This window comes from Vidua macroura, chromosome 1 (assembly GCF_024509145.1).
Source record: "Vidua macroura isolate BioBank_ID:100142 chromosome 1, ASM2450914v1, whole genome shotgun sequence".
Taxonomy (NCBI): Eukaryota; Metazoa; Chordata; class Aves; order Passeriformes; family Viduidae; genus Vidua; species Vidua macroura.
Genome location: NC_071571.1, coordinates 16,722,354 through 16,743,557, shown reverse-complemented (window position 1 = coordinate 16,743,557; position 21,204 = coordinate 16,722,354). Strand labels below are relative to the sequence as shown.

The following is a 21,204-nucleotide window of genomic DNA, read 5'->3' as shown; positions in this document are numbered from 1 at the left end:
GGTTGAGAAGAGCCTCTGTGAAGATGTGGGCATGTGGAAGGAGCATGTTGATATCTTGTTTGATGTATGACCCAGCATATTTCCTGGTGCCTCTTTCCCATTCTGGCCCACGCCTGCCAAGTTTGCTTTGTTTAGCTGGTAAACCTTGACACTGTTTGGGTATTGCACTCATGAATTCCTGCATCTACTTGATGTGGTGTGGGGCTGCATAATCGCTTGCTTTGGTAAAAAAATTTGGGCAAGGAAAGCATCTGCCAAGTTCTGTGTATGTTTCTGTGCACAAGCTCACTAAATCAGAAACTATAAAGATCAACATCTAAATAATGTTTTGAAGAGGAACTCATTGCCCTCCTTTGACATGGTTTTGTTTTTATTGTCTTTATTCCTCTAATTATTTTCTTTATTCCTCTAATGATCCCAGGAGCATTTTTTGAGCATTAGACTACTACTGCTTTTCTCTGATCATGTACATGTGTCTGGGGGGAGCTCACAAGGAGCTGAATACTCTTTAGAACTTCCTTGCACTTCTGCAAAAAAAAATTGGGTTAATTTTTAGATTTAGAGCTTTTTATTTTTAGTTATCCTTTCCATACTTTACTGTTTTGAATATGCAGGAGAGATTTTGCAAAAAAACTCAGCAGTACAAACCCATTTCTGCTTAAATAAATACCATCTTACTGTAAGCTATGTGAGGATGGAAACTTAAAAAACCAATAGTATCTTATTACAATAAATTAATAATTTTTAAAAAAGGTCATGCATCCAAATATCATGAAAACAGTTCAAGGGTTTATATGCAAAAGAAAACTAAAGCTAATGAGTTTTTTCATCTCCACTACATTTTGAGCTTTAATTAAGGTTTTTTTATAGCAGTGGGAAATGAGGGCCTAGTGGAAGAAAAAATCTGAAAAAGTCTTTTAAAATTTATAGCAAACTAAATGTACAACATTCAAAGCCAGTGAAGACTTTATTTCTGTAACATGGGAATCTATCATGTTTGTATTGCAGGTATTCATAGTGCCTCTTCTTTTATAGACTTGCTTGTGTCTAAAGCAAAGAAAACCATAGCCTTAATATTCAGTATCAGCTCTGTTTTATCTTGAACCTAGTTAATTTACAGGATTTCCTAAATTAGCCTTCATGCCTTACCCAACTGAATCTGAAGTGGATGGTTCATACTGGGGGTGTTGCAAATACAGTCAGTGCAAAGGGCCTGACAGTGCATTTAGCAAGTCTAGACTGGCAGCTTCTCACACCCTGCTTTCAGTAAATGCAAACATGTAATTCACTAAACCGTGGGAAAGTCACCCTGAAACATGTTCATCCCTGGGAAGGGATCACAGAGACAGCTGCTGACAGCACCACTGAGTTGCACTGCTCAAGGCTGTGCAGCTCAGCTGGCATTTTCTGTGCCTGCTGAGAGAGGCCCATGGGATTTGGCACCCAGTGAACTTCTTGGGACACCGGGCTGAGCCTCTCCTGGGAGACTGAAGCTTATTCCCAGGACTGTAACTTCAGACAGAACCAAGAGGCTCCAAGGAGCAGCATCAGTCTTTAATGGGGTGGCCATGAGATACTTTCTCTCAGTTACCATCACTATATTGCTGCAAATATTGACTAAATAAACAGGGTAAAAACTCAGACTAATGGACAGAGTCTTTCTGTGCTCTTCAATGCAACATAACTCTTGGCCAAAAAAGTCACTTTGCTCCTTCTTTGGGTTTCTTGTTAAGTGAAGAAGTAACAGCAAAAGTTGATTTCAGGATCAAGTTACTGATAGAACTCTCTCTTCCTCTAGAGGAAAAATGATCCCATCAGACCTTGAAAGAAGAATTGTTGAAGCCAAACAAAAAGTAAGTTTACCAGCTTTTCTGCTTCCAAAGATGAAAAACCCTGAAGAATGGTAAAGCCAGTTGTTTGCTTTCCTTGGTAAAACAACACAGGCTTGCCCATTAAGTTTTGATTTCTTTCTGAGAAATGTAGCCTGCCAATTAATGAGGCAAGAGTTGCTGAGAAAATATGTTTAAAACTACTTTATAACATCCATGAGCTATTTGGCTTTCTTTTTTATATGATGCTTTGCATAACATCCTCCTCTTCTATGTTGTCAGACAATGATGCAGGTTCTCAGCTGAATATTGTCAAAACTTGAGTCATCATTTTGGGAAATTTGTTTTATTCTAATGCATTGAAAATACTTTTCATAGACTCACCAGATCAATGGAAGGTGAACTAAAATCCACATATCTCTAAAAATGTACATACTTTCGTATTTGTTCACTAGAAGAAGCTAGAATTAAAGCATCAGATTAAAGTATGCAATGAACTCAGCCCAGTGCTTACAGCGTTTATATTCACTAGACACACAGCAGCCAAACCTGATAAATAACACAAATCTTCACTAAAAGCACATTTTTTCCAATAAAAGCAATACAGTAGATTAGAAAATAAGGCAGAATGGTAATAGAGTGCCACTCAAACCCACTGACTGTTGCAGAAGGAAGTTTGGACTTTTTGATGGTTTGAACCCCAGTTCTACAAAAAAAAAAACATAGCCACTCTTGACCTCTAAATACTCCTTATGAAATCAACAAAACTAAAAATGAAATTAAAATGAAACACTGCTATAAATCGTAGCAGACCCCAGTTCTCATAGTGCAGAAGTGATGGCTGGTAAATGCTCTGCTGTGAGGCACAGCATTTAGCAGAGGGAGTTCAAGAGATAGTCCCTGGCCCCTGTGGCAGCTGCTGCTCTTACCTTTGAGGAGCTGTCTCCCTGCTCTGCGGGAGGGAAGGGGCTGGAGCCCCACACCTCCCCTGCCCGCTGCCCAGGAGCCTCCCTCAGACACGATGTTTCCACTGACAAAACTGGGGCACCACATGGCCAGACACTCGCTGGGATAATTGCAATGCAGCCCAGGGCACAGTCTGCCAGAAATGCTTCTCTCACTGTGGTGCCTGGTTGAGGTTTGTTTATGTGACATCCTGCAGAGCAGACTTTTTTGTTTCAGGCAGGTGATGTGAAGCAGAATTGTTCTGTTGAGCCCTTACCTGTGTCATGCATCGTAATAAATGGAGGATGCTGGTTTGGAAGTTTGCTGCCACCTTAAGGTAGAAACTATAATATCGCTGGCATCTAAACGTGGAGAAAACCAGTGTAACACAGCAGGGATGGCCTCTGGCAGACACTTGTGGGGTCACTGTGGGGGCAGCAAAAGGGGAGCTGGGTCTGCCATGATATGAGGGGGCTGCAGCACTCTGACCATCCATAATGTCTCTCTGCTTTCTTGCAGGGATTTGTTCCTTTTCTGGTGAGTGCCACAGCTGGGACAACAGTGTATGGGGCATTTGATCCTCTCATAGCTATTGCAGACATCTGCAAGAAATACAAAATCTGGATGCACGTGGATGTAAGTACCATCATACGTTTAGGGCTGGATTACAAGGTGCATTAACATTAATTTATTCATTTTGGAGAGTGTCATTTTGTTCAAAACCCGTTGTATTTGGTTCCTGTAATTAAATCTAACATTCAAGCACTGACTTCCCACTCCTTTGAAAGGCTCAGGTCAGAGGGATATTTTAGGAGCTGGGACTGTAGTTGTACTTGTAGCAACTGGGACACTTAAGTTGACCTAGTTTTAGTGCTTTTGGCTTTCAGCTTTATCTTTAAATGCTATTAGTAAAGAAATGCATAAGAAGTATACTGAGCACTAGCTCAGCTTCTGCAGCAGCTGCAAAATAAATATATTAAGGAAAAGGATACATTTGTCTGGACTAAAGTACTGCAAATTGCCGATCAGGTTAATGCAAGTGCTAGGGAAATTTATCAGATTGGCTTCTTAGCTTTATCCAGGCTCTTGCCAAGAAATCTTTCTGAAGGATCATCTTTCAGCCCTAGAATATCTTCTATGTCATTTTTGCAAATCCTTTCTCCAAAAAGGCTTGGTAATTGACTTCCCATAAGTATGTGAGTCTTGATTTTGAGTTACTGTGTCAGCCAAAATCAGTCCATTCAGAGGAAGAATTTGTATTTACCTTAAATACTTCTCAGTCACATGAAATGCCTGCTTGTCCCAGATCTCTGTGAGGAAAACAAATGAGTAGAGGGCAAGCAGTAGTGGGTCCAAAATATGATGAAAATCCCCCAGAGCAGCTGAGATCCCAGCCTGGTTTGTTGTTATAACTTAGTGACTACAAGACAAAAGGCAGCTGACCCAGGAGCAGATCAGCGAGTCATTACTTACATCATGGGGCCACCCCGTGTGCCAGTGTCAGAGGGGGCGAGTGAGGCGTTTGCAGATGATGAGGGTGGGAGCCTGGATTAGGGGCTATTAACTGCTGCTTCCAAGCTACTGGAAGAAAATTGTTTGCACAGCTCATGCCTCAGGCCCCATCTGCCTGGTCATTTTGGAATGTGCCACATCAGTGAGATAAAAAGGGTCCCAAACTGATGGGAAGGCACAGATGTCATCACGGAGGAAAGCAGAGCTCTCATTAAGATAATGTGTCTTGCCTTCCAGGGAGCATGGGGTGGTGGGCTCCTGATGTCGAGGAAACACAAATGGAAGTTAAATGGCGTCGAAAGGTATGGTTTATTAGTATCAGTAAAAGACATTTATTAAATGCATTTTAACATACTCTTGATTACCATAGCAATGCCTGTAAAAATTAAGGATCAGTGTTATCTCTGAGATACAGTTGGGAGAAATCATACAAACTGTCCTTCCAGTTGAAGCAGCATTGCAGAGTGCCTTTGTGCTACAGTAGTGTGGCAATTTGTTTGGAAGTATAAACAACAGACATTCCATGCTTGTTTCTTTCATCTCCCACCATGCATGCACAGGTCCAGAGTAGTTTGCTGCAGCATTCTCTAATTCAGCATCCAACATGAATAAGCAATTTAATTTCTCTAAGAAGTGAATCTTTTAGGTCTTGTACACCGAAGTATAAAACTTCAAGTATAAAATGTGAGTACACATGCAGTTAGGACACATGTCCTGCTCTGTCACTTCTGGAGAGAATAGCCCTCTCCAGACTGTGTTATTGATGTCTTCAGCAAATCTGCGCCTGGACATATACACAGTTATCGTCATGAGCTCATACACATTGCAGATAATGCAGATGAATGTAAGTGATGCTGGTCCAGGCTGGAAGGACTGAGCTTGAACTTAAAACCAGCTGGTTTCTCAGAAACATTTAGTTAAGCCGTGGAAATACTTTCTATAGGATGTTGAAATTTATCTACATTCAAGGAAAGATAAAAACTATTCAGGATTTCTGTGAGCCACAAATGAGTGAAAGCTCAGAGAGTATTTAGAGACATTTCAGAGATGCTTGCCCTGGTCTATATTCTTCCCAGTCACCTATTTAGTCCACTTTCTAAAGTCAGTATACTGGGCTGGATGGAGTCATTTGCATTTCTGTACTTACTGAAGCTCATGATGTTTGAGGGTAAAGCATTACTCCCTTCCTCCCTCTTTATCACTAAATCAAATTGCTGTTCCTTGCCAATTAAAATTACAAAAAACTTCCTAATCATTATCCTGGAGATTGGGAGGATACCTTGCTGATTCAGTTCTTTTCTCATACATCTCTCATGCAAAGTTTGGAAAGCAGCCAATGATTCTATGATTTCATTTAGTTAAGACTGTCTACAGCACTCCAGACTTATATATCATGCATTAAAAGGACAAATATCCAACAAGCAAAAATCTACCTCATTGCCTTTGAGGGCAGAGTATGAAACAAAGGGATTGCCTCTCAAATTGCTGTCCAAATTGTGCTGGAATGAGAAGTTCAGGTTAAATCTACTCTGGAACATTTTCCACATAATAGCTTTAGATCCAGAACTCCACTGGATTTTATTAAGTGCTTTGATAAGTACCATCTCAATATGTTTGGCAGTGAATTAAGGATATTTGGTATTTTGAATACTGTTCCTCTCCTTGCTGGACACGGCGGCTCATTTCAGTTTGTCCAGATCTCAAGTGTGGGAACCTTTAGAGGAGACCTTTTAAGGACTTTTCTGTTTTGTGGTAGATAATGGAGTCATCACAGGTCTGAGTAGAAGAGAACTGAAGCTGTTACTCATGTTTGATGGGAGAGGGAACATTTACTGCAGCACACTGTGCCCTGAGTATTCACATCCTTCTGGTAACAGTCAGCCCAGCAGGAATACTCCTGTCACAGGAGGACGAGTTGCAGGACTGTCCTTACCATGCCCTCCAGTCTCCCTATGGCAGATTTCAAGGTGCTGGAGGGCACACTGAAGGAAGCACGAGCCCCAGTGTGTGGAGTAGATAGGTCTGGCCAACATCAGGAGTTCCAGCCTGGTGTCCCCTGTCCAGAGGCTCAGGCAGGGGGTCGCAGCTACATGAGAACAACATGCCTGCAGTGGGTGAGTGCTCCCTTAGAGGGTCTGGACATCCTTCCCGGGGCTGTGGCTGGTCAGCGATTGCATCAGTCTGTATTTAATGATGGCTCAGGACCAAATTCTGCCAGTGATGAATCTCTTCTGTCATGCATTTGATGAAATCTGTAATAATTTCATCCATTTGATGAAATCTGAAATCTGTAAAGGAAAAATTTTTTTTCTGTCTTTGACCCATAGCCAAAAAATCCCATAGGTTCTTGGTGCTTGGTTATTTGGGCAAACATGACATGGTTTTGGAAAACATCTCTGGATTCCTGTAGATTTTTTTACTTCACTGTTTGTCTTGGTCAGCAATTTCTTCAAACACATACTGATGACAGAAGCCCAAAATAACTGATAACAAATGAAAAATGGTGGATTTTGATTTTACATAATAAATGCTTTTTCTGTATGCAATTGGTATGTAATTAGGTAAATAAGTGACCGTAGGGTAAATTAAGTGTTTTAGTCAGATAATTCCCATCTGGCTATTGTCAGTAAGTAACCCTTTTGCTTGAGAAAATGCATACCACTGTTGTTACTTAGAGATCTCTTAAAGAATTTCCATCTGATTTTCCATAGGCACAAATAAAATTAAAAACTAGCATATCAAGGGAAACTCATAGACCTGAGTGGATGTTCAGAACCATTAGCTTTGGTGTTGTAATCAGATGACTGACTGTGCTGATTAAAATCTGCCAAATACTCAAAAAGCCAAGCCAAGTGGCCAGATGTTGCCTGTGGAAGACTGTTCCCTACAGATTTTACACAAGGCACTTGCACAGTCCCATTTAAATAGCAAAGAAGAAAGCACAGAAGAAAGACTGCCTGATGTCCATATGAATTTTGAAGTCGCTTGCTTTGAAGGAGTGGAAGCAATTTGGCAGGAGGTGCATAAACCTGTAGAACTGTCTCCAAGTCTTACAAAGGAAAACACTGCTAGATTCTAACATGTTCTCCTCTGTTCACATCAGTGTTACCTCAAGTGTGTCCTGGGTCCTTTAAGTATTCCCATCCCTCAGTTGACTGATTTATACCAATTTATACCATCAAAATATCAAAATACAAATCACTGCACTAGATAAAATTATGTTGCACTATGTGTCCTTGACAGCTTGCCAAATAGGATGCAAATACATATGTTTATCAGCTAACTCATCATATGTAACAATAGTAATTATAAAATAGCCAGTCAAGCATAACACAAAATTAAAATAATAAACAACTGGACAATCTTCCATTCAGCCCTCACCACCGTCTCAAATGTCTCTTCTCTAGACTGTATTGTGTCAGCTCTCTGTTCCCAAAACCTAGGCTGAGAGCAGGTTTTCCAACACATGTGTCCTGAAGGGAGGCAGAATAAGACTTTTTTCTGGCAAGATGGGCCAGTTCCATGCTTATTACTGTAGTTGTGTGAATTGCTGTAGCCAAGCAAAAATTAGGGAGCTGTGAAAATTTGCCATCATCAGAGCAACAAGAAAAATTACTTTGGGCCAGCTTTTCCAGGTTACTCAGAGACTTACTGATACCCAGAAGTATTAAAAAGAATTTTTCAAAATGCCTGTGTAAGCTATTTACTAAAATCTTGCTGAAACTGGAATCAGAGGCAGGGAGATCTGCTAGGTTGACAGCTTCTATCTGTGTATTTAATTGACTGTGCAATTTTAGAAAGTTCATCAGTCAAGTGCATGTTTTTAGGAAGTTTGCCCTATGTTTCTAAACTATAGATGACTCCCCAGAAAGTTTAATGCTGATTAAATTTAGTGGATAGAGCAATTATCCTGTGGTAATTTGCCAGGATTGTCATCCAAAAGCCAACTGGAGTGGATTAGGTCCCCTGTGAAGGTATTGCTTTCCTAATATCAGGCATGATTATTTTCAGCTTTGGTTGCTCAGAAAAAGGAAAAAAGTGAGTATTGCTACATGTTTGGTATTATTCTAATTATTTCTAAATGCCTCTGGGGTTTCATCACATAGTACAATGTCTGAGTTTCATGTGGTTTTCTGCCCAGGGCTAACTCAGTAACCTGGAACCCTCACAAGATGATGGGCGTCCCACTGCAGTGTTCAGCCCTGCTGGTAAGAGAAGAGGTATGTCACAATATATGTGCTTCTCTGCTTCTTTCTGGCATTTTACTTCTAAAAATCCTGGGTATTTTCTTCATAACTGTGCCATAGCTAATACTTGCTAATGTGATGAGGATTATAACATGAACTGAGAAGAGACAGCCATGACTGCAGAAGGAATTAAAGCAGATACCTAGCAAAAATGAGGCAATCAATGGCAATATCTGTACAGAATGTTGTGACTTTCCATTCTAAATGTCCATGGTTAAATTGTGGCTGCATGACTGTGTAACGCCACCAGTTGCTGTGTAGCGTAAGATGTAACTGCAGGTGAACTCTGATCCTCTTGGGGTGAAAGTCATGGTTTATATGCAGCACAACATTTGGTCCAGAATCGAGGCATCATTACACTTTCTAGACTTTTATGATATTCCTACCCAACTTTGATCTATATATCCACTTGGGGGCACATGGAAGTAAAAATGGAACACAAAGTGCACTTGGAATAAAAAGTAAACATTTCATTTAGTGCTAGAATTTGAATTACCCTTCAAGCCTGTAATTTTCATATAACCATCACTGACTGGGACAGCTGCCGTACAGCCACCACTTAATAGACCAGCTATCAAAAAGCTGGTTGCTGTTTTGCTAACAGCTGTACAACAGATTGTATACAAAGTGATTGCACTTAGGAAGAGAGAAACTGGCTTTTATTTGCCCTCTAGGGCAGTTCCCCAAGACAAAGCCTGCCCAGCTGAAGTCTACCATCCCTCACTTCTAGTGAGAACAGATGGTTCAGATTAGGAGAAAGTCAATTCTTTTCTCCCTCTCATTTTGCTATCTCAGTTTTGAGTTACACATAAAGATTAGACTTGATGATAAACAGCCATGTTATGATTCTTCTTGGACTGGAAATAGCCATTTTAGGCAACAGCCCTAAGGTATACCATAAACTTGGTTGAGATCTTAACTAGAGCCAGAATGTGGCTCTCTGCCTTTTACTTAAAAAGCTAAAAAGGAAACCTCATGCTTTCATGAGCCAGGTTTCCTCACCTTGTTGGCTTCTGTCCCTCCCACAGAGTTACCTCTTAGCAGCCCAGGTCTAGCTGGGTTTTTAAAGGCCATATGCTCGTCTGTCTGTTCAAAGCTTTCTATACTGCTGAAGCAACCAATCTACAACTGAGGGCTTTGCAGAAAAGAGCTGTTCCTACAAAGAAAGAAAACAATAAAAATCAGAATTTTAGAGGCAAAAGCAATTGAAAAGTGCTGTGATATTCTTTAGATTAGTCACCAGTTGTCTTGGTCTGACTCAGAAAAGAAGCCTTCAAAGGAAAGGATGAAAAGGAACCAGAACAAAGAATAAAAGGCAAGGTCCAAAAATTAAGTTAAGCATAAGAATGCTAGGAGGCACAATGTCCAGCTTTTTTAAAAAATTATTTGGATCTGGGAGTGGATTACACATTGCTGGATCAGGTACCAAGGCATCTTAGGCACTGATAGGGATGAATCCACTGAGCAACTAAGTCTAGTTTTGTGCTTTTTTTTGGTCTTGTTTTTGTCCTTGGACATATATTCAATTGAATTTGGGTGTTTTTTTCACCTAAAGCAACCCTCAAAGCAGTAGTCAAATCTGTGCTGACATCCCTCTGCTTGTGTCTTTGTGTCCATAAGGGATTGATGCAGAGTTGCAATCAAATGCATGCTTCCTACCTCTTTCAACAAGACAAGCACTACGACCTGTCCTACGACACGGGAGACAAGGCTTTGCAGTGTGGACGGCATGTTGATGTCTTCAAGCTATGGCTGATGTGGAGGGCAAAGGTAGGACTGCCTGCTACACATTTGTTTGTATTAAAATAATGCACACCAGATACACTTGAGGGATTTTTTTTCTGTAATCATAATTTTAGAAAATCCCTGACCTGAATTTCACATATATAACATGAAAGAAAGAACATTATTATTTTCTGGGCATTTTATACTTTTAAGGATGGAGCTTCAAAGCAGCACACATGATTTTGAACCTTGAACTGTATATGGCTTTGCATAGCATTTGCCTTGTGTAACCATAGGAGTCTAACAGCATAAATCATATGCCTAGGAATGTTGTTACAAAGATTTCTGGAAATAAAAAGATGTTTTAATTATATTCAGAAATTATACATGGCAAATCAAGACTGGAATACCTAGGCAATACCTAATTGCATGCAGTAGATATGAAGTAATCTTTTGAAGGAGTAGAGGATAACTTCATTGGGAAATCTGTAAACACTAGCTCTAGTGTCTTATCTATATTGCTAAATAAGTTCTTGTGTGTATTTATTTAATCTATTATGTCAGGTTGCCTAAGGTTGGTTCAGAGGAGATGACATCACTGTTTTCATTTCCAGAAAGCCTTAAAGATTCTCATGTGCTTCATTAAACCTCTGAGGAGGTGTGGGAGTCTGTAAAGGAGGATGCAATAGCTGTAGTGCTAACTGGGGTCTGCAGAGTGGCAGGCGATTTTAGCCACATGTTTCTTTTACTCCAAGCCTTTCTCCCACGGCTACCTCTACTCTGTTTTGAAATCTTTATACACAGAGGGATAATGACATGGGCTTTTAAGTCAGTTCTGCACTGCCAGAACAGATTTAGCAGGCACATGCATCTATTACTCAGAGACATTTCTCCTAAAGCCCATTTTTTCAATATGGCTTGTACTGCTTTTTCTCTTTTCACACTCTGCTTGTAATACTAACATTACAAAATAGGATGTGTGATTCTTAAAGAGTTTGTCTATTCCATCTGTTTATTCCCCTTCCTCCCTCTTGAAGCTGCATCCTTTGTTTGAAGCATCACAGTTGGGGATTGCAGGAACAATTATGATGTCACAGAGAGGATTATGACTTCTGCCAGGGAAGAAAAAGCAGGCTTTTCTGCAGCTCTTAAAAACACAGCTTCTGAGTTTGCATGGTATCTGTTAGAAAAGAAGAAAGAACACTACAGAGGCAGGGTAGTATCTAAACAAAGTGTGCATTTCCACAGGCATCAGACAGGGCTCTAAAAGTGTATCTACCCATTCTGTGCTTAACTAAAAAAGAAAAAAATAATCTTGGAAAGTCCCCAGCATGTCATTCCTGGAAGATGAAAATCCCCTATCCTGAAAATAGTGTGAGACTCCCCATGTCTGGAACTCAACACCTCCTGAAGACCCCCCTCCGTGCCAGTCCAAGCTGTCCAAAACCATCCTCAGCCTCTCTGCAAAATCTACCAAAGGTGCCCTTTGAGGTGTTATTCAGGTTCTCAGCAAAATATTCCTGAGAACCAAGCAAGTACCTGACGCTTATTTTGCAGAGTTGGCTATAGGGGTGCCAGTGGCAAGAGCTAGAGACAAATGAGCTCTGCTTATCAAAGTGCCCTTATCACATAGAATCAGATCCTTGATCTCACAGAGACTTCTGAGAGGTGACTTCAGCTGATGTGTTGGCAAGTATTGCATGGTCCTTTTGCCCTTTTAATTCATAGAACAGATATTTACGTAACTTCTTTTCTTCATCTCTCTGTAAAGGGAACCACAGGATTTGAAGCACAAATTGATAAGTGCTTGGAACTTGCTGAATACCTATACAATAAAATAAAGAACAGAGAAGGGTATGAAATGGTGTTTGATGGAAAGGTATGTAGTGCAACTTCTTTTTCTCAGTTGGTCAGCAGTGTTTGCTTCATTACCTAGTGGGATGCCACCAACAGGTCAAATCAAGCAGTATGAGACAGAAAGCAGGGACCCTTGTAACAAAACCTCTTGTGCCTGTTCCTCTCTTCCTCATGGAGTGCAGGGACAAGGAAGATGAGGCAGCTGTGCATAAGTGTTCAGTTTGCTCAGTTTAACCCTGCTGAAACAAAACCCCGGTATCTCAGCCTAACACAGCACACAGAGGTAAAATGAGAACCAGCTCTTACGTTGTAAAAACAAGTTGCAGTTTGCTAATAGCAGGGTCTCTTAGGAGTGGGTGTACAGTACCCCACAAAATGCACAAAAAATGTCAACTAGTTCTCACTTTATGCCTTTCTGCTTAGTGGTCCCATAGATGTTAGATGAGCTAAGATGCTGTGGTGCATGCGTATTAATACAGCAGCTAGCTGAATAAAATTGAGACATAATAAATTTCATTAAATGTAAGAAAATCTTAGACTATCTTATGCAACACCTGTGGGTCCTGTTTACAGAATCAGATTCTGTATTATTCTGTCACGTAATAAGAGTAAATGACACGGTCCTCACCTCTAAATTATCTGTAATAGACTCTTGCCTTAGCCACACAATCCCTTCAGCCCCTGGAGGGGACAAGAGCTGCAAAATCCAGATGCCTTTCAGAAAGGTGTAAATATATTTGCCCAGCTGGATGATGTGTTTCTGCATCTGACACCCTGGGAATAAATTGCTTAGAATTATCTTTTCTGCATTAATAATGATGATGACTCTCAGTGGACCACAATAATGAAAATCATTGACTGCTGTCACAAGATGATGTATGAGAGGGAGGGAAGGCATGAACTTAATTGCAATTGAGACATTATGAGCATTTCTTACCACGTAAACCATTATTATTCTGTGCTTAGCCTCAGCACACCAATGTCTGCTTCTGGTACATACCTCCCAGCTTGCGTGGAGTGGAGGACAGTGAAGAGAGAACAAGCCGCCTGATGAAGGTGAGCAGTGAAACCCTTGCAGGCAGGCAATCCCCAGAATGATTTCCCAGGGCACAGGGTAAGTGAGGTTCTGGCAAATGACAGCTCCATGGTCATTTTACTGCTGGTCAGTCTGGCACCATCTTGCTCTGGTCCCCACGTGTGATGTTCCCTGGCTTTGCCCGATGTCCAGAGCCCGTATTTGTTCAGTGTTTTATGTACTGAAGGTACTGTGAACTGCAGTCACTAAACACAGCAAGGGCAGCAAAAGCTCAACAACACTACAGCACCCGAGCTTATGAAAACAATTGTGGCCATGTTGTGAGTAGTACAAAAAACAGCTACTGTGTCCCTGTCAGCAACATTGAGAAAGTAGCAGAGGGAAATTTCCCCAGTCAGTTAAAGAGCCTGACAAAGAAACAGGATAAACTGAATGCCTTTTCAGTGTGGCATTTATTCCTTACTGGAGGTTAATGTTTTTGTTAATACTGGATGTAATTTCATTTCAGTTGCTTGTAGCTCTCCATCCTCTATAAAGAAAAGGAAGTATATTCTGTTTTAATAACAATGAGGGTGATGACAATAATGAAAATAATGATAGTAATGACAATAATAATAGTCATCATCATCATCCCCTACTTTCTGTTGCTCTGCAGGTGGCACCAGTGATAAAAGCCAGGATGATGGAGTATGGCACGACCATGGTGAGCTATCAGCCCCTGGGAGACAAAGTGAACTTCTTCCGGATGGTCATCTCCAACCCTGCGGCCACTCATCAAGACATTGATTTCCTGATTGATGAAATAGAACGCCTGGGACAAGATTTATAATAACTGGGTGTGAAAGTCTGTTCCTGGATCTCTAAGTAGACAATTAAGTTGTCACAAACTGTGCGAATGTATTTGTAGTTTGTTCCAAAGTAAATCTATTTCTGTATTGTGGCGTTGGAGTAGAGTACAGTTTAAAATCAAGAAACATGGCTCCTTTAAAGTCCTTTCCTGAGTTTTAGAATGCCTCTTTAATAATTAGCTGCACAAAAAAGCTTCATTGAAACAAATAAGGAAGACCAGAAGATACTTAAAATTTTACCCCAAATTTTAACCTAATTACTTTAAATTAACAGCAATCAGACTGAATGATGCCAAAGTTGCCCAAAATTATGACAAAATCAGGCTGGGGGAAGTGGGAGGGGGTTGTGAGATGCAGAATATACATGCTATATGTTTAAAAGTGAAAGGATTTTGCCTTTTTCGTAGTATTAGAACAGAATTTCTAATTTACCTATAGCAACATTTCAAATGTATTTAAATAAGTATAGTTTTACAAAAGGAAATATATATATATATATATAAAAAATCCTATTTTGTAAACTATATATTTTTATTTTATATGGGTTATAAAACTGCAAGTACAGAAGCTAAAAATTAACTGGGATTCTTTTTCTTTTGATGGAGGTGCCTCAAATATTTATTACTGCTTATTTTGAAAGACAAGCCCACGTAATACATTTTTCCTCCATGTCATATGGATTGTACATCTCCAGGCTTGGTTACTGAAAAACCTCAAGAGGACTGCAGCTCTTACAACCACTTAATAAGATCAATTACAGTACAACAATAGGATGCTATTATTCCTGATTATGTTTCCCACGTGGCCTAAGCAGACACACAATCAATATACAGTGCTAACCAAGACTGAAATAAGGTTGTATTTGGATGGTTTCTGTGTTTAAAAAGCCTACTTAAAAAAAAAAAGGTCACGTCTGAGTAAATTCTTATCTCAAAACTATTTCTGCTGTGAGCAGTCCCAAACTACATTGAAAACCTCACAGCTACATTAAGAAGGTGAAGACTTCTTACAGATGTACAGGTCTGCAAGACAAGGCCTAAATTAAATATGACTGTAATCTGAGTGACAGGGATGGGGTCTAGGTACAGACTGGTTTGTCAAAGGATTTCACAATGTTGGACTCCGTCCTTGTCTACAATGAAGTCAAGATACTATCTGCCAAAGAACAGCCCCTACAGAGCCTCACAACCTCTTTAGAAACCATGGGCACAGCTCTTGCAGAAATTATTTGCTGCATCATTCCTTAGCTTTAGAGGTGTCTCTGGCATGGAAACTTAAATTTATCCTTTCTCCCCCCAACATCTGGAAGTGTTGGTAAGAGTTCTGCAGCTTTGACCTGTCTACTTATAACCCTACTAAAGTTTTGGTTTTAACTTTGCCTAAATGGCCAACTTGTGTTTGTAAAGCAATATGGTTTTGCTGTCTCTAAAATACTTGAAAACAAAAAAAGAAGTGCAATGTGGGTTTAATTTCATCTAAAATAGATAAATGGAGTATTGATTAATGTAATATGAGGACATGAAGTAAGAGAAAATAAATAGTGTCTGTAATTGTGTTGCCTTTATTATATTGATAGTACTGTTTTGTCACCTCAGATTGAGGCTGTGCACTTTAGATTTAAACTGTACAATGTTGCAAATCAACATGTGTTGCTGTATAAGCTTGTACAATATATTATTGGTATGTCATTATTTGTGTGGTAGTAGTATTGACTCTTGATATTGTAAGAACTGCATTCACGCCTGTCCCTCTACTGTATCTTCGCTTGATGTTAACCTCTCCTCATCAGCTTCTGGGCACGCCCCTCGCCTCACTTCTGTGGACTTCCATTGCCACCTGCATTGTGATTCAAGCCAAGCTGTAGGGGAGATACCAGTTCTATCAGAAAGGCCTCAATGTGACCTCTGCTAAACGTGTCAAAATCAGCAGATTAATCACTGAAATACTGAGTAGAGCAGCAAATTACATTCTTTTTTCTTGCTGGGAAAAAGGCAAGCAAAGAACTTATAAAGTAAAAATAGGACAGGGACCATGACAAAGGTGATCAGTAGCCCGGTTACATCTTGCATGTGCAATTACGTTTTAAAGTGCTAAGTGCAAACAGCGTATTTATTAGATGTGTGTGCCAATCCAAGATTTACATGGTGTTCCAGGAGAACCAGCATATTTTTTTTTTTACACATTACTGTACTTATTGCAGCCAGGAAGGAGCAGCATAGCAATCTGTTCTTGTGTTTGACCAAAGTATCTTATCTGTGGTGTTGATCTAAATCCAAATAAAAGTGTAACATGTGACTCTGGGTTTTTTCATTAGCAGCACCGATGAGCACTCTAAGCGTTTATCACTTGTGCCATTTCAGAGCAAGGCCCCAATAAAGAGAATGTTTAATTGGAACTTGTTATGTCTCCTACTGGATTTTTTTCATTACAAAATGCATTCTGTTCACTACTGTAACATAAAAATACCAACTCTACCACTAGACATTTTCTGAGTCAGTACTCCAGACCTTTTTTGGAGGCAATACTCAGCACCAGCACACAAGAGTAAATCTGCCATCTGGTATTCCTGCTTGCTTTTTTCTCCTCAGACAGCCTCAATTTTTTTATGCTCTGTTTTGTCTTTTTATTTCACTTATCCCCAAATTAACCATAGACTCAAATCAGCCTTCAGGACAGCAGTGAAAGCAGTCAGGGCACTTGCCAGGACAGCACAGTCTATACAATGGCAACAATTTAAAACTGCTATGAAGTAAAAAAGACAAAACAGCCAATACAAAAACTTAAGATTTTAATCTTTAGGTCTCTCCTAGCCCAAGGCCACTTCCCTTCAAAATCTGCCACCAATCTGCTCTACTTCTCTTCCACCCTCTGTGATGCTGCCTAGTATAACACCAGCAGCAGAGAAATTAAACTATGCTGTTAAAGCCACAGCAGTCTGGAAGCTCATGCCTGAAATGGGATTTTTTCCTATCCTTTCTTTAAGTTTCTAGCAGAATTTAAGATTAACACCTGTGCTGAACACCTGCACAGAGCCCAGCTAGGAAATCTGTAAGGAAATAGAGGGAGAACTTGTGGGGATAAATTACTGTCCTCATCCCAGTGAAGCTCTCATTTTGGCACTGGGATGGGAAGCACTGGTTTAGCCTTTTTGAGCACTACCCTCACAGGAGTGGATGAAGCTAGGACTTCTAAAAGTGACTGGCTTGCCTCAATACCCAGTAGTTAATAGCTGCTGGGGTTTAATGCTGAAAAAAACAGTGTAGGTGGGCTCTTGTACAGCAAATCCTTGTCTCTGGTGCTGTGTTGTCAGCCTTCAGAGTGGCTGAGGAGCAGATGAGAGGCTGAAGAAGTTGTCAGCCCAGCTGAGTTGTTATTCTGATAAGACAATATGGACCACCCGAGGTCGTGACTGATGTGGTCATTGCCTCTTGATGACTTTGGCTCTTTGTGGATGCTGCTCATTCTGCAAATGGCCTCCAGGCAGGACCCAGGGAGAGCCCCTTGCCTACCCAACAGCCTACATCTCCAAGGAAGGCAGGTTTAAGAATCAGGTTAGTTGTAATTGACTCATGTATCAGCATGGCTAAGGAAGGACCAAAGCAAGACAGAGCTCAGGAAGATGTGTATCTCTCATCTGACTTAGCCAGGCTAACTGCCAAGAAGAAATTAATTCTAGATAGAAAGCAAGCCCCATACAAAGCCACTCTGTCTTTAATGTGCTAATGTCTGAATCCTACAGTGTCTGAACCATCATGTTTCTACCTGGCCAACCTAACTAAAGGGACTAATTCAGCCATCAAGGGAAAGCCAAGTGCTGCAGCTGAAAGAATTACAGACCTGACTTTGCTCTTCACTGAGAAGACAGAACACCTAAAGGCCATGGCATTGTTCATTACAGCACTGTAGGATGCAGGTGTATAGATTTTACACTGTACTTTGGAGCAAGAAATTGGGTCTGAGATTAGAAGAAAATTTACCTCTTTTTGTAATAGAATAAAAGCCTTGCTGCTGAAATTCTTGCATTACAAGTGAAGATGAAAAAAACCCTGTTCTATAAATTCCCATTTCATGAACAGAGCAAAGGCTGTTTTCTCCAGGCACAGAAAAGTTGCAAGTCAAGCAAGGATGGAAACCTTCCATTCTCCCATACTCTTCAACAGCTGTCCCAGCACACGTTCTCACTCCAGCTAATGGCTGATGCTGAGAATTCCAAAAGCATTCAAATATCTAACTTTAAATGATATTAACCCAGATTGCTTAATCCCAGTCCTGTAGAGTACTCACTTTTAGCCTGTGACCTGTAATGCCCTAGGGATAATTGGTCTGTGACCAACAATCATGAAGGGTATGTTCAATGCACTGCTCTGCAGTATGCGAAATTTCTAAAGGAGTCCTCACCTTCCATAGAAAGGAATTGTTTCTAAAACCTAGATTTCATGTTACAAGTAACAGGATCTAGTGTGCTACTGGCATCTGACCTGCACTGGACATAAAAACCATGTCAGATTTTAATTATATAGCAACAGAAAGATACAAACATTAAACTAACTTGCGGGACTGGGAGTATAAGAGTAGGTGTACTTAATTTGTCCCATTACCCTGGAAAATGTTATTATTTTATATAATCCTGTATCACTAAAGTTCCATTTTCTCCCACATCTACACTCCCTGCATGATGGACTTCTATTTTCTTACTCGTCCTCCTCTGTCCCGGTAATGAAAGTGGTTCTGGAAGAAGAGATGGTTGGGACTTGATGTAAACATGTTTTTGTTGCTCTGAGAAGCTAAAAGGAAATTACTTGTATTAAAAGAGTCACCTGTAGCCCGCAGCTCTTTAAAGGCAGCCTATAAAGAGGGATGGGGCCGTGTGGTTGGGGATTGCACGCACTCTTGCCCAGCAGAGCTCCCCAGATGCTCCTTTGCTGGGAGGCAATGCCCACCACGGAAACTGACTCCACGGCACCCCCTGGCAAACAGCTCCAGCTAATTTCCCCATTCAGGTGGGCCACTGCTCTTTGTATTGCACTGGCAGCCAGTGGAAGCCCAAGCCTGGCAGCAGTAAAAGTTGTAACACTGTCAGCTCCAGACTGGAAAGCATGGAAAGGACTTGGGGCACAGAACTTTTCCCAGGACTTTGTCTCACATGATGAATTTTCTCTTTCACCAGTATTTCCTTCTGACCAATAGAGATTCTGGAAACAAAATGTGAAGTTTTTAGGTGATTCTGTTTGGATTCCTCTTTCAATGAAATTGACGTTGGGACATAGGTAGTTTCTTTTTACCAGTTCCCAGATGCATAACTTCCACCAGCATGTTTCACCAGGATGATAAACCCTCCTGGCTGCAGAAAGCTCAGAGAAACAAGGACAACAGCTCTGCACAGTGCCTGCAGAGAGGATTCCTGGGGCAAGTGGGACTGTGCACCTTCCTTCTGCAGCAGGCACTTACATCCCTGCTGGGATCAAAACACACAAAAATAAGTTATGAATCCCCATCCCTTATCCTATGGTTATTGGCTCTTGCCAACACTTTGGGCTGCTACTCCAAATAAGTCTATCTATATTAAATTTGGGAGATTGAGAATTAAACTGTATTAATAGTGATACTAATGAGCAGGACATTAATGAAATGCCATAAGTAAGATCCTGCTACTCAGTAAGATTCATGACAGTTCTGAATAGATGCTTTAATAGAAATTTTTAGACTGGATGTTTATAATTGTGTTATTTTCTGTAATAACTTTGGATAAAAAAAATTGTTTCCTGTTTTAAGACTATAGACTCCATAAGCTGCCTCAGGAATTCATATCCAACAGCAAATGACAAATGGCAGCATTATGATATAGTGCAAGTGCCTCAATATCTCACTCTGTCCTTTTACCTTCAATACAAATGAGTTGCAGTACTGACTACTACAGAAGTGTTTTCCTTGCTTAACCAAACAGATTGATTACATCTCACATTTACTAAAATTTCAATAGATGAAAGAAATAATCATAGTGAAGTGAAATACAAAATACATACAATTTATGGTAGTGGTCAAAATTGTCTGTTCAGGCACACAGGACCTTGTTTGTGCATATCACAGTTCAATTTGTGCTGATTCATTTCTCCCTTTGCCATTTCTCTTATTTCATGTTTTGATGAGCTAGTGCTGCAGAAAAATCTACAAGCAAATCATGTATTGTTGAAATTACACTGGCACCCAAGAGGTATGCACAGATCATCCCACCACTTTGCCATTGGTTCTGAAATAGCCTGCCCTTTTTTTGTCCCTGTGACAGACTTTGTCTTCTACAGATGACAATTTGCAATCACTTTCTCCTTCTGCTAGTTTAGCTACAATCATTATGAAAGAAAACATAAAAATGATCAAACTCCAAAAGCCTTACAGTGATTGGAGCTGATTGTAGATGCCTCAGTTGTAACACAGCTGAAATTACTGATGTATTACAGTCCTTGAAAGCAATTTAAGGGCAGTAACTCTTAAATGAATTGCAGCTCTTGATCACTAGCCTTCATATTTCCTGCACAGAAAGCCTCCTCTTTGCTCACATTGTAGGCAGCCTCACTTGCTTCCAGGCTTGTTTTTGAGTGAACTAATTAAACCACTTCTATGGAAAACTGGAAACATTTGGCAGAGTCTAATCCAAGCAGACAGCACCAATGCTGCACCAAGTTGGACTTCTGAATCACAGAGGACATTGCAATTTAAAAATATTCCTGCTCTCTCTCGGGTACACAAAAAATACCCTGGAGTCATGCACAAAGATGACATTCTGCAGGCTGTAACACAGACCTCTTGGTACTCATAGAATCACAGAATTTTTTTGATTGGAAAAGACCTTTAAGATTATTTTTTCCAACAATTCACCTCACACAGCCAAGTCTACCACTAGACCATGACCCCAAGACAGAGCACTGTGTTGTCCATCATCCTCTGCTGTATTACTATGTAGTCACTGAACATGAACTAACTTAAAGTTGATGCTCATGAAGAACTGCTACAATAAGAGGAACAGCAGAAAAAACAGTCTGAAGATCAAGAAAGGCTCACAGAGAAAGTCTCTCTCATTCAGTGTTTTGGTGGTTGGGACTTTCAACAATAGCATCATGAGGTCTCAGATCCAAAGCTAATTTTGTCAAATGAGATCTGAACCCACACCAGCACTCCAATAAAGTGCTCATTGGTGCATATAGGAGCAA

The 21,204-nt window shown here is 40.4% G+C and overlaps 1 protein-coding gene across 1 annotated transcript in view; it reads left to right on the top strand.

The window, feature by feature from the left end:
* Window positions 1–16,394, top strand: part of GAD2 (glutamate decarboxylase 2) — a 40,948-nt gene extending 24,554 nt beyond the window's left edge. The window contains exons 9-16 of the mRNA XM_053994160.1: window positions 1,799–1,853; window positions 3,294–3,410; window positions 4,524–4,588; window positions 8,428–8,506; window positions 10,154–10,303; window positions 12,030–12,137; window positions 13,082–13,171; window positions 13,807–16,394. Of these exons, the coding sequence (XP_053850135.1) occupies window positions 1,799–1,853; window positions 3,294–3,410; window positions 4,524–4,588; window positions 8,428–8,506; window positions 10,154–10,303; window positions 12,030–12,137; window positions 13,082–13,171; window positions 13,807–13,980 (838 nt within the window). The 3' untranslated portion in view covers window positions 13,981–16,394. The remainder of the gene's footprint in view (window positions 1–1,798; window positions 1,854–3,293; window positions 3,411–4,523; window positions 4,589–8,427; window positions 8,507–10,153; window positions 10,304–12,029; window positions 12,138–13,081; window positions 13,172–13,806) is intronic.
* Window positions 16,395–21,204: the final 4,810 nt, after the last annotated feature.